Source organism: Caretta caretta, chromosome 4, assembly GCF_965140235.1.
Source record: "Caretta caretta isolate rCarCar2 chromosome 4, rCarCar1.hap1, whole genome shotgun sequence".
NCBI classification, from domain to species: Eukaryota; Metazoa; Chordata; order Testudines; family Cheloniidae; genus Caretta; species Caretta caretta.
In genome coordinates, this window is record NC_134209.1 from 83,844,328 (window position 1) to 83,858,201 (window position 13,874).

Below are 13,874 nucleotides of genomic sequence, written 5' to 3' on the forward strand. Positions count from 1 at the left end.
TCAACCAGTTCTAACCACCACAATGTAAATCATCACAGTAGTGTCCAGATTCTCTTTTGCCAAAACAATTTTTACATCTAGATTTTATTTTGAAAAATGTTGCAGACAGTTCTTAGAGTAAACTATAGATTTGTAGTATTAAAAAATTAAAACAGACAAAGCTTTGGGCCACATGCTTTCCCTACCCAGAAAAATCAAGTGGTGGCTAGAGAACTCTGATTCCACAAATGGAAAGTCATTTTGTTTGGGGGGGGGGGCGGGTTCTGTACCCTATGGAAGTGGTAATGTTCCATCCTTGTAAGCCTGTCAGTGTCCCAAGATTGTAGATGGACAGGATTGTCTATATGGCTTTTTCATCCATAAACACCCTGCTTCTATAATCTACCTAGGGAAAAGAATAGAAGCTCTAAATTGTCACAAGAGAGAATTTAAAGTCAAGGAAGTCCCTTCAGGTTGTTTGAACACCTATCCTGGTATTTAATTTCTCTTCATTCTCCTGTTGATTTCCTGGTCAAATAAAGGTCACTGAAAAAGTTTTCTTCGTATGATGCATCTTAAAGAAAGAAGTCAAATAAAATCTAATCCCTGAGAATCAGTGATCGTTAACCTTTGCCAAATGAGTCAAAAAGGTACACAAAGCTTTATAATCACTGGCTAAAGTAGCTGAGTGGGAAAGTGATAGGGGAAACCAGCATAACAGTGTTAAAGTGCATTTATTAATTTACTAAATACAATTGCACATAAATTTCATGTTTAGACATTGTAATGAAACAATCATAATGTTTGTTCGAAAGAATGTTTAACTCTGTTTTAATCCAGAAGATTTCAATGGTTTTTGTTAGCAATGTTAGTGATCAATCAAATGTTTTCTCAACGAGCAATGTTCTTTGAGTAAATGTTTAAAGTTCTTTTTATAGCTGCCTGATAAGAAAGTGTTAAATAAGGCTGTAAGAGAAGGGATATTGACAGAGTTGTCTCCAGACCTGGAAGCCAGAACTAAGTCCAGAGATGGGTTTGGAATCTGATATAATCGCAATACCAATAGCATACTCTGCTCACCAGCCACAAAAAGCATCAATGTCAATTGCAAATAGAGCTGCCTACCTTCCCTTATAGGAAAAAAAATGGACTTCAATAGAAAAAAAAAAAAAAGGAAACAAATCCTGGGGATGGAAAAATGCAGTAAGCAGAGGTTAAAAAGGGGATGGGTAGATTTGTGGTTGTTTGTTTGTTTACACACCACTAAAATGAAACACAAATTCTTTAAAAAGCAAAAAAAGTAAACCCGAAAACACAACAAAAGGAAAAATGCACACACCAAGTGATTCTTAAAAAAAATAAACAAACTAGAACCATCAAAGTAATATTTAGCAAAAGTGGTTAACATGTTTGCTTTTTTCAATCATTCACCTTTTCAAGTGTAACGATTAGAGTATGTACGAAATTTTCAGTTCAATGCATAGAACAAGGAAATCCAGGCATAGAGTAGCTAGAGAAATCAATGAATAAAATGTAGGAATATTTTTAAGAATAACTAAAATTAAAATGACAAAATACTTGAACTTTTTACTGTGGCATTGATTTTTCTCTGTAATTGCTCTGTATGTATGAATGCAATTAAATTGAATATTGTCATTTCATGTAAATTGCTGAAATAAGTTTGCCTGCCTCATCTAATGCTAAATATTTTAAAAGTTTGTTCATACTGGTGTCACTATACTCTTTGTCCTGTGCTGCCTTGGAATATGCGCACACATCTCTTACTAACTTAAATGTCAGTTTTGGCTGAATATCTTCTGGAATTTGGTCCTATATTGCATCCTCTGAGCCCACTTTGAGCTCACTGACACCAGTGTGTAGCAGAAGTAATTTCAAGGAGTTAGACTGGTGTAGGAGCAGTGTGAAAGCAAATCAGGCCCAGGAGGTGTTTGAGTTTCAGAGGCTTGTACCTGCAAGGCTCTGAGCATTGTGGTCTGATCCAGCAAAGCACAGATATCAATGAGACTATGCTTGTACTTTAAGTTTTGCACATGTTTAAGTGTTTTCTGGACCAGGCAAGAATGTTCAGCATCTTGTGAGTCCATCTCCAAGGCCTTCGAATTGGATTAACTGCTGAAGAGGTATACTGGGGGAAGCTGAAGTCTTGCTTAAAAAATTGGAGATGTAAATAAAGTTAGTTTGATTCTAGAGGAGGAAGGAAATATATTATTTCACCAGCCTGTGCCCTTGTGCTTAGAATACCCAATCTGTTTTTCACTCTGATTTTGATCATGTGGTGAAAAGACACTATTTGAAATCAATTAAGTAAAATTAGCATGCCTGACATCCATAGTAAACCTTGCTTTTACAATATTTGGAAAAGCTTCTACCTGTGGGAAGCAAGAGAAATGGACCAAAAAATCATCACATAATGGCTCATGCAATATAACTATTAATACTCCATGATGCCTTAATGTTTACCTGACCTGCACTCTTTCCAGTAATCCATCTCAAGCCCACCACTAACACTTCAAACCTTGAAACAGCTTTCAGAGAGCTGCCATTATTTCAAAAATAACCTGCCACAAAAATGCCTTTCCTCCTGTGTGGCTGGGGGAAGTGCACTTCCTGTTAGTCAGCACAACATACAATTTCACCCCACTTTCTTCCTCATGTTCAGTCAGGGCCAGATCCTGAAAGCCCTTGGTGGGCCTGAGCCTCAGTGGCAACCAGAGAAAGCCCAGTATTGGGCAGTGGTAGTTACCAGATTCTATGAAGGCATCTTCTTGGACATGAATTTGAGTTGCAGTCAAGGAGGGCATTAGCCACCCACAGTAGCACTTTCCACTCTGGCACCTGCAACCTGAATCCTGCCCTATTGCAGAGGGAGAGGGGGGGAGATACTGGAGAATAAGCCTGCTCCACCCTGCACCAACCCCACAGTGTCGGCTCCTCTCTTGGGGAGTTGCAATGCCACTCATATTTGGCCTGGCTGCCCCTCCGTCATGACAGTGGGTTTGACCAGGCCAAATTTAAGTGAGTGGTGGTGTGACCTGATGCATGGGTTTACAGCACCTCTCAGGTTTGGCTCCCTTGGTTTCATGATAGCTGTAGATACAGTTGAACCCATGGAACAAGGCTAAAGCTGTCCCTATATTTTATGTAACTATTTTCCAGAAACTGGGCCTCAGGTGAGTGAAGTTTTTGAAAATGCTGGACAAAGTGCATGGCCTTGGAACAAGCCATTGCAAGCTTTTTTTTTAATGTAAATGCCAATCCTTCCCTACAAAACCTTACCATTGTAGGGCTAGTTCTTGCACACAGGAATCTCCAGGCATGGTGTATTGTGTAAGAGTTATAATATGTTGGCAATATAAGGGGAATAAGCTGATAAATCACTTTTTGCTTGTGACCTAAATAATAATTTGAGCCCAGGTCTCCAGGAATGAAAGACTCTTGAGCTAATTGACATGCTCTCCTTTAATACAGTTTGAAATCTGATACACAGCAATATTCTACATAATGGCCTCATCCAACTCTTGTAAAAGCCAATTAAAGACTCTTACTGACTTCAATAGAAGATAGATCAGGTATCTGAAGAATGGCCGGGGGAAAAGTAATGTCTCCACCATATTCCCCTATTAAAAAAAAATCTGCGATGAGTAGTGGAAGTCTAACTCACGTAGTTGAGTACTGTGGCCCAAATCCTGGAAGTCTTTACTCAACATTTACTTTGTTAAGAGAGGGCTTACAGGATTTGACCTTTGGGCTAAATTGTGCCAACTCTACTCGTGATGGGTAGTAACATACTTCACAAGTAGTCCTAATAGATTCAACTGAGGGCATAGATCCTCTGCAGATCAGAGCTATGTTGAAGTCAATTGATAGTTGTATGACAATTTATACCACCTGAGGATGTGACCTCCACATGAGTAAAAGTGGCACAATCTGGTGCTCAAATACTATGATAAAGAAAAACAGACTTAGCTGAATTTAACAGAAAACATACTTTCCATCAGCAGCAAAACTCATAAAAGGTGAACTTTTATCAAAAACTGCATTTAGATCAGATATATCATTAGGGCTCAATAGAAGTCCTTAAGGCCAAATTAAGAAATGATATTTAATAAATCTCCATGCAGTATTGTGTGTGCCAGCAACATCCACAACCCTGGAGCACTTTGACAGTTCTTTACATGGTAAAATTCATCCCTGAACAGTGGGGCCTGCACATGGCCCACCCATACTTTAAATCCTCTTAATCCCTCTTTTGAGGAGTTAAGTAGGATTTGTGTGGTGTGTAGTCCTTGTACTGATCCACTGCCCAGGGTAAATGTCATCCTGTTACCATTTTATTTGCATAGCCACTTTAAGCAGTGCCCTCCTTCCTGACCAAAGCCCTTTTCTTTGTGCAAATCCATCTGTCTGTCTCAAAGATGTAGGTATTGCTAGGTTGCACTTTTTTTTACCTTGTTCTTCTTCCTCTTCCGGCGGAATCTCAGAAGCTCTTTATGCTGCCTTGACACAAAATTTACAGCTGCATACTCCAGAAGTGCAGAAAATACAAAGAGCAGGCATACTGCCATCCAAATGTCGATAGCTTTGACATATGAAACCTATGGAGAAAGAGACTGAAAATATTAGAAACACAGATGTGAATTTCAGCATCTCATAATACCAGGGGGAAATAAATTAGCCTCCCCATACCACCATGCTATTTTTACTAAAGAAGCACTAGCTTGAAAGCTGCTTTATTCCTCACAATTTAATTTTGTGGAAAAATATATTTCTTGCCTTTTTCTGAGAAAATCTTTGCACTAATGATTAGTACTTCATTAACATTTCTTCATGATCTGTTATACATTGCTTTTAACCAAAACCCTCATGATATAAAGGAAAAAGCAGAAAGATCATGACATTTTAAAATTTCTGGATGTATGGTCCATTTTCTGCTGACATCTGCTCAAGGAGCACAAAGGGGGTAGCATGTGGCTAAAACTGACCCGCAAGAAACTTCTCTGGCATAGGGGAACTCCCCACTAGCCTAAAGCTAATGAAGTTTAGCGGCTGTGCTGGAGAAAGAAGAGGTTGTAATAAAGCAGAACTCTGTGAAATTGAACATAAGAATGACCCTAGTGGGTCAGACCAAAGGTCCATCTAGCCTAGTATCCTGTCTTCCGACAGTGGCCAATGCCAGGTGCCCCAGAGGGAATAAACAGAACAGGTAATCATCAAGTGATCCATCCCCCGTCGCTCATTCCCAGCTTCTGGACACTGAGTCCATTCAAACAGCCCCTTTGCTGTAGTAACTCTTGCTAACACTGAGGAAGTGCACACTGGCCCTGTTCCCTGATGTGCTGCTCCTCTCCTGTGGAGCACAGTCACAAACACAATCTGACTTCGTAATCCAGGGCCTGCTCCTGATCTGACTGAAGCCAGTTAGGGTTCTGATGTTCAATCCTACCAGAATCAGACCCCAAATATGTGATTTAAAATGTATGGTTTTCTCAGATATAATAATAATTTGTTCTCTCTTTTTTCCCCCCATGTGTATGTAGTGTAACTATTTCCCCAGTTGTTGTAGCTTTTAGTTTTCTATCTCCTAAGTATCTATTATAGGGCTGTTATAATAACTGGGGCCTAGCTGGCCTACCTAGGGTTACAACCTGGCAGGTATTTGACCATCTTGGCTGGCTTGTTTAATGGATTTGTGAGTTGCCAGAAAAATAATTTAATCTGCCCATTTTTTTTAAGTGGATCTAAAGATTGGCATTATCACAATACACTGGGATATCTAGTTTTGCGTACAGCTGACGATGCTGCAGTGTTCCTATTTCTGAAGTTTAAGTATGCTGTTCTCAATCTTATCTATATGTGTCAGCCAGTGTATTCTCTCTAGATACTATGTGACTGTTGTGTTGTTGAGGAGGGATTTTGGAGGTGCCTTGTGGTTGAAGGTTGGGATTGCGGCAGGCTTCCCTTTTTGGGCTGGGTGGGTGCTGGTTTCTTTGTATGTCAAAGGCGGCAACTCTAGGCCTACCCCATTTGTGAGCATAACTGTGGGAAAGTAAGAGTTTTTATAAAGTATTACTATAACTTCCAACAATAAATATAGATGGAGCAAGATGCAAAGAGGAGACAGACTGACCTAGTTCAAACAAAAAGGTCTACTAATATAACCCAAGGACAGTGTTAAGATCATGTAAACAAGAGAAATGTGGGTCTGGAAACCAATAAACCCAAATTGGTGTGTGGGAAATTAGGCCTATTGTTAGACGAAACAATGAGGATGGGCTGTTCCACCCATTATTCCCTTTTGGGATCCTTAAGAGAAGATTTTGGGTGGAAATTGAAGGTGGATGTTGGCTGACTGAAAGACAGAAGAATAGGAAGGAGTGAGCTTCACCATGATGGCTGCTACCCCCCTCCTTTTCCTGAAACCCTGGGATCCACTGTAATAGCATTGGTCCTTCACTGTCCTGATCCTGAGATCCTAACCAGACCGGGTCTGAGAGAGGGATCCAGATGACATTGCCATGTCCGCTAGCTATGGCTAAATTCCAAATACCATTTGGGATGTGAAACTTTGTTACACTTCCTCACAACTTTTGTGTCTTTTCCTTCCCTACCTTATTTTCTGTCTTTCATATCATCCCTTTGCCTTCTGTTTAATAAGAGTCTGGTTTAGCTTGCCAAAGCTGCATATTTTGCAACACTGCTCTGAGCCTGTGACCAAAGAAACACTTAAAAACAATGCCTCAAATAGCCTGATGCTGGTACAAGTTTGCCAGGTATCAGAGTGGCTAATAAGATTGTGTGCCATGCCTGTGTTTCTCCAGAAAAGAAGTTGCGAGCGAGAGTCAACACCAAAAGCAGAAGCTGCATTTTCTATCATTACTGTTTGTTTTTTCTCTCCACTCTTGTGTGTTTATCTTGTTATGTCTTCTAGAAGACTGGATTGGACTTTAACAACAACTCTAGCCCGTCTCCACTTTTCCTCCCCCCCCACCCCCAAAAAAAGAAGAGTTATCACCACATTTAATACCATCTAAAAGACTCTAGGTTTGCAATTTAGTTGTAGCTGTGCTGTTCCCTGGAGATAAGAGAGACAAGGCAGGTGAAATAATATCTTTTGTTGGATGAATTTCTGTTGATGAAAGAGATAAGCTTTTGAGCTTAAAACAGTCTAAAAGACTGTCAGACAGGGTTTATTTTCCATTTATAGATTCTCTACAGTGAAAGGGAACAAGTATTCCTTATATAGTTTACATTTTAAATGCTTTCACTTTTTTTTCCCTTTCTTTTTGTATCTTTATTAAAAATCTTTTAAACCTTTTATTAGTGTTTGCCATGGTACTTAACTGGCTGAGGTCTCTATCAAACCCCAAACCTTTGGTGAAAACTGTTTAATATGGACAGTAGAGGGTCATGTTCACAGCTTTGGCTCTTTGGGCCCATATATTCCATTAAACTTAATACAGCAGGGCCCTACACTTTGGGACACTAAGCTCTCTCTGCAACCAAAGGCATATTTATTTTGATCAGAGGAAAAAAAGGACAGGCTTCAACAACCAGGAGAATAACATTTACACAAAAACAAGAGGGGTAACATCAAATATATTACATTATTCCCATTAACTTCAGTGGGAGTTCAGGTTGATTAGTTTGTCCTGTAAAAGAAAACTTTTAAGTAATGACACTTAGGCAATTTAAAAATGGACAATATAAATCTGTCTGGGGATTTCAGCCATGCTGATGACAGACACCTTTGTAAAACACTTTGGGCTAGATTGTCACCCTTACTCAGCCAGGCAGTCAGATTGTGGCTCTGGTGGTGATACTTGTGCAATACTCCTCACTGTAAGAGGATGGTGAAGGGGTGGTCTGAGGATGAGCCCTGGATCCATGAGAATAGCTGACCAGATGCACCTATTTCTCTTTTCATGGAGGAGCTTACTAACTCACTGTGCCCCCAGAACCAGGGTGGGGAGCTGGAAAGAGATTGGTATTCTGTAAGTCATAATTTTTTATTTGATCTCTCTGTGGGAGAGTACAGCTTCCCTTTTACTCACAGCAGACTGTGAAGCTGCAATCGTCTCAATATTTGCTCAATACATTGGCTTATATTGCAACCAGGAAAGGGACAAACTCATCTCAGACCAACACATAAAAGTCTGAGCAACACTAGTGGAGTGAATAACACTTTCTTCAAGGTTCAAAATCTGTACCATTGAAGTCAATGTAGTTAAGCCAGTTGAGAATTTGGCCCAACAGATCAGTTGGTAAAGAAGTAGAATGTGTTCTGTTGAATGAAAAATTAAAAAAAACAAACAAAAAAAACCCCAGATCAAAGTGGTTTATCTCCCTTCTGTTCATCCTTAATGAACTAATGTATCTCTTAAGAAGAACAACACATATTGTAAAGGTTATTGAAGGCCTCTGACAGCCATATAGAATCATCATTTGTACTAACACAGTGATTCTGGTATAATACAAGCAAAGCAGCTTTTTGCCTACCTTTGGAAGTGATGCTCGTGAACCTGAACTTTGTGTTGTCATGGTCAGTACAGTTGTTATACCTAAAGCCACTCTGGCTGGTGCTGCATCCATATTGATCCAAAACGACACCCAGGAGAGAATGACAATCAGGAGACTCGGTATGTACATTTGGATGAGATAGTAACCCATTTGCCTTTCAAGATGGAATCGGACTTCAATGCATGTAAACTTTCCTAGTTGTAACCCAAAAAAAAAAGTTTCATGAAAATAGGAAAGCTATTTTTGTCACTAACACACACTCTAAATAAAACATTATATGAGCAGTTCAACTAACTTGTCTTCTAGTGGCGTTACAATTGTTTTGATTGATCTTTCAGCATACATAAATTTCCCCATCACCATCGGAAAATCTTTTTGGAGACAGAGAAACTGAACTTCCAAAAAGTTTCTCTGCTTTTAGAATTCAGTAAGCTGCTTTAAAGTTGTGCTTCTTTTGAAAGTAAGGATCACACTAACCATAATGGTCATAATGAGCAACAGGTCATTTTCCAACCTTTGCCATCTGAGTTGCTATTTGGAGAGAGTGCCATCTGCAGAGGGATGTTGTGTTCTCCTGTGCCATCAAACTTGCCATCCCATGGCTCAGTTTTAAGTTAAATTTTATTTCTCAAACATAACCTAAAAGCGAAAACTGGGGGATGAGGATGGCCTCGGGTTAATAATTAGAGTTGTTGACAAGTTATGTATGCCTTAGCCCCCTTCCAAAATGTTCTAACTTGAAAACCTAGTTACCAAGGTTTTCAAAATGGAGCTTCTAATTTGGACGTTAGGAACCTGAATAAGTGGCTTTTTCTCCCCAAAGTGCTGAGAACCCAGCAGTTCCCACTGACTTGATTAAAAGTGAGAAGGAAATATATTCACCCGTGGAAGTAGAATATCACTGTTGCCACCAAAAAAACCCCAAACAAAACAGTGCTAATGCTAATGCTCCTATGCCAGAATTTGTCACTGTTCCTGACCTTGTGGTGTTCTCCTTTTGTAATTCCCTTTGTTTCTACTAAATATTAGCATTTGAAGGCAATATTACTGATATATTTATTGACAGCAGAAATTATATTTCACAATGGATCTCTGTGATTATTTGAATGAATGCATTTTAATCATTCTGGATTTTGGATGGATGCATTTATATTAATATTATTTAAAAGGTGTGCAGTTATTCCAGAAGATGTTGATTTTGCAATAAGTTATACCAATTATTTTTTCTGACCCACTTTTACCCACGGGTTTATACAAAATCCCATGCTTATTATCACATTAATGTATCATCCTGTATTATCTTTGTACTGAAACAGTGTTATTTGAGAAATCAATTTCCAAGCTGAGTTAAAATTTCTTACATACTCCACTTCTGGACAAATTAAATGGCTGGTAAAGTGTATCATTTATTTTTCCTTAAGGTAGCTTTGTTATAAAGCCATTAATCTTGTCTGTAGATTTTTGTAGTAAATTTAATGGAGAGTAATCCTTATTTCTGTGAAGTAACACAAGTGTCTAGATTTAAGTAAGACTATGGTGATGGAACCCAACTGTCCAATGCAAAAATCCTATTTTAAAACTAGAGAAAATAATCTTAAGGAGTTTTATAGCTACCAACTCAAACATTCGCTTCACTCATAATCTCTGTCTGCGACTTCTAAAGAGAATTCTCTAGTACTGCTGATTTCTCTAGCAGCCCAATCCTACCATAAAACCCTGGCACATGCCTTGCGTTGCTTCAACTTTTTCAACTGCCCCTTCTTTGGCCTCTCTGATCCACTGGTGAAATCCTGGCCGACTGAAGTAAATGGGGAATCTTGCCATTGACTTCAGTGGGGTCAAGATTTCACCCCACATCTCTCCCTCCAGTCTATTCAAAATGCTGCAGATAAAGTCATCTCTCTTAGCAGTTTCACCTTTCCATCCGCATACTTGAATATCTGCACTGGCTCTAAACTTTTGCATCCTTGTATTGAAGGTTCTGCACAACTATGCTTGTGACCTTTACTCTGAGAACTTAATACTCCTTAACAGTCCCCTGGTCTCTTTCTCCAATCAGCAATCCCATGCTTTTTCCTCAGATGGTCCTCTTTGGATAAAAAACCCACCCAGCTTTCATATGCCATACAACCTCATTTTCCTTTTTCCTCTCAACTCCCTTCTTTTGTCTCCATTTTCCAATCTTGACCTAGGTATCTCATTTCTCATTAAAAGATGAGTAGGGGCTAAGGATGCTCTGTGTGCGAAGATAGCCCTGCCTCTCTGGCCCTGCCAATCACGATTGGTAAGGAGGAGGGCTGCAAAAAGAGGAAGCTGTAGTCAGCAAGGGGGAAACCCTGAGAAGGGAGTGATTCTTGCACCAGCCGGAGGAGGAACCTCTATGTCAGACGGACCCCCAAAAACTCCAAGGAGTCCAATGAACCCCAGAACCAAGCCCAGTAGGGAGAGACTGGTGTGGTTACCTGGGTGTTAAGGGCTCCAGTAAATTTGCTTCCCAAACACCCTGAAGTAAGGTCAGAGCCACTGACCTTTTTGTTGACCATAGGAGGAACTTGTTCTCTGCATTTTTGCTTTCCCCCACAAAGTAAGCAGGCCTGCAAGGATGGGGCACATTACAAGGACAAAGGGGCTGGGGCCTGGACCTTGCTAAACCTATGTGGGTCAGGAAGTGTAGGGATAAAGTGAGAACTGCCAAAAGCCGAGCAGAATTGACCCTTGCAAAGGGAATTAAAACCAATAGGAAAAGGTTCTATAGCCATATAAGTAAGAGAGAATCAAGGAAAGAAGAAGTTGGACTGCTAAACGCTGAGGATGGGGTGGAGATTAAAGATAATCTAGGCATGACCCAACACCTAAACAAATACTTTACCTCAGTTTTTAATAAGGTTAATGAAGAGCTTAGGGATAGTAGCACAGTGGCTAATGGTAACAAGGATATGGAGGTAGAAATTACCACATCTGAGGTGGAAATCAAACTCCAAACAATTTAATGGGACTACATCGGGGGGGGGGAGATAATTTCCATCCAAGATTCTTAAATGAATTTGAACACAAATTGAAAGCCCAATAGCAAGGATTTTTAATGAAATCTGTAAACTTAGAGATCATACCCCATGACTGGAGAATTGCTAATATAATTCATATTTTTAAGACGAGGTAGGGGTGGGGGGAGTGATCTGGGAAATGACAGGTGTGTTAGTTTGACCTCAGTTGTTGTATTAAAGGTTTTGGACAAATTTTAAAAAAGAAAGTAGTTGAGGACATAAAGGTGAACAGTAATTGGGATAAAATACAACATGGTTTTACAAAGTGTAGATCATGCCAGACCAACCTGATCTCCTTCTTTGAGAAGATAACTGACTTTTTAGACAAAGGAAATGCAGTAGATCTAATCTACCTGGATTTCAGTAAGGCATTTGATGATTTCCCTTTTGGAACTATATCCGTTAAATTGGAGAAGATGGGGATTAACATGAGAATTGAAAGATAGATAAGGAACTGGCTAAAGGGGAGACTACAATGGGTAATACTGACAGGTGAACTGTCAGGTTGGAGGGAGGTTACTAGTGGAGCTCCTCGGGGATCAGGTTTGGAACCAATTTTATTTAACATTTTTAAATGGCACAAAAAGTGGGAGTGTGCTAATAAAAATTGTGGACGACAGAAAGTTGGGAGGTATTGCCAATATAGAGGAGGACTGGAATATCGTACAAGAAGATCTGGATGATCTTGTAAACTGGAGTAATAGAAATTGAATAGTGCAAAGTGCAAGGTCATGCACTTAAGGACTAATAACAAGAATTTCTTCCTATAAACTGGGAACAAATCAGTTGGAAGTGACAGGAGGAGGGGACGACCTGGGTGTACTGGATGATCACCGGATGACTATGAGCCACCAATGAGATGCAGCTGTGAAAAAGGCTAATGCAGTCCTAGGATGCACCAGGTGAGATATTTCCTACAGAGACTGGAATGTGTTACTACCATTATACAAGGCATTGGTGAGAATACTGTGTGGAGTTCAGGTCTCCCATGTTTAAGAAATATGAATTCAAACTGGTAGAGGTGCAGAGAAGGGCTACTAAGATGATCTGTGGAATGGAAAACCTACCTTATAAGAGGAGACTCAAAGAGCTTGACTTATTTAGCCTAACCAAAAGAAGGCTAACAGGAGACGTGATTGCCCCCTTTTAAATACATCAGAGGGATAAATACCAGGAAGGGAGAGGAGTCATTTAAGTTAAGCAGCAATGTTAAGTTAAGACACACAAACCCTTGGGGGGGAGGGTGTGATTCACCTTCCTCTGCAGCATGGGGCACGGGTCACTTGCAGGTTTAAACTTGTGTAAATGGTGGATTCGCTGTAACTTGAAGTCTTAAAATCATGATTTGAGGACTTCAGTAACTCAGGCAGAAGTGAGGGGTCTACTACAGTAATGGGTGGGTGAGGTTCTGTGGCCTGCACTGTGCAGGAGGTCAGACTAGATGATTATGATGGCCCCTTCTGACCTGAAAGTCTGAGTCTATGCATTGCTTGTTGCAGGGGGGCCCAACCCATGTAGGGTGGTGCCCCAGAGACACTTCTTTACGGGGAGATTAAGTGGGGGTGGAATGCTGAATTTACAAGCACAGCAGAGGCAATAACTGCTGCTGTCATGGAATACTGTGTGTGTGCAGACAGTGGTGCTCTGCATCTTCTCAGATGTATGCATGCTTCTGCCGTAATATCACCACTGGTACTGACATGGAGAGGCAGGATTTCACTGTTATCAGCATCAGTGCTGGGATTCCCTGGTTGGAGCCCGTGTGTATATTGAGAGAATGAGGCCATGCAGGCCAACCACTGTGAAACTAGCATGGAATGTTAATATTAGTAATGTTTGTTTCCTGAATGCTGTCAGTGTAATGACTCACACATGCTAATGGCTATCAGGGTGATGGCAGTCTGAGGGGCTTTTGTGGTAGTACCATGATTGCAGGCACTTACCAAAAAAAAAACCCACCACCAAAAAACCGCAGCTGGTAAAGAAAGGGTATTGAGACTAAGTGACTAATTATGCTCAGGGGGCGGGGAATATGAAACCGAACGGAACTAGGAGGAAGACACTTCTATTGGCTATTGATATTGCAGTCAAGAGTTAACTGTTTGTTTGTTAAGGACATTTACACAAATAGGTACTTCCACAGAAAAGAACTTGGGACCCAAAAGGCCATATCAAGGCAAAGATTTTAACGGTATCTCGCATTGTAAAAATAAAGGCCCTAATCCTTCCACACAGAAGTCAATGGGAGTTTGAAAATTCCAGCCTTCAAGGGTATGTTGACACTGCAGCTGGGAGAAAGCTTTATTAAGCCCA

The 13,874-nt window shown here is 40.2% G+C and overlaps 1 protein-coding gene across 3 annotated transcripts in view; it reads right to left on the reverse strand.

Moving 5' to 3' along the window:
- Positions 1-13,874, reverse strand: part of GLRA3 (glycine receptor alpha 3) — a 148,052-nt gene that overhangs the window by 12,759 nt on the left and 121,419 nt on the right. For all 3 annotated transcript variants that reach the window (XM_048847759.2, XM_048847760.2, XM_075127809.1), the window contains exons 7-8: positions 8,497-8,711; positions 4,449-4,595 (exon numbers count right to left, since the gene is read on the reverse strand). In XM_048847759.2, coding sequence (XP_048703716.1) covers positions 4,449-4,595; positions 8,497-8,711 — 362 coding nt within the window. The remainder of the gene's footprint in view (positions 1-4,448; positions 4,596-8,496; positions 8,712-13,874) is intronic.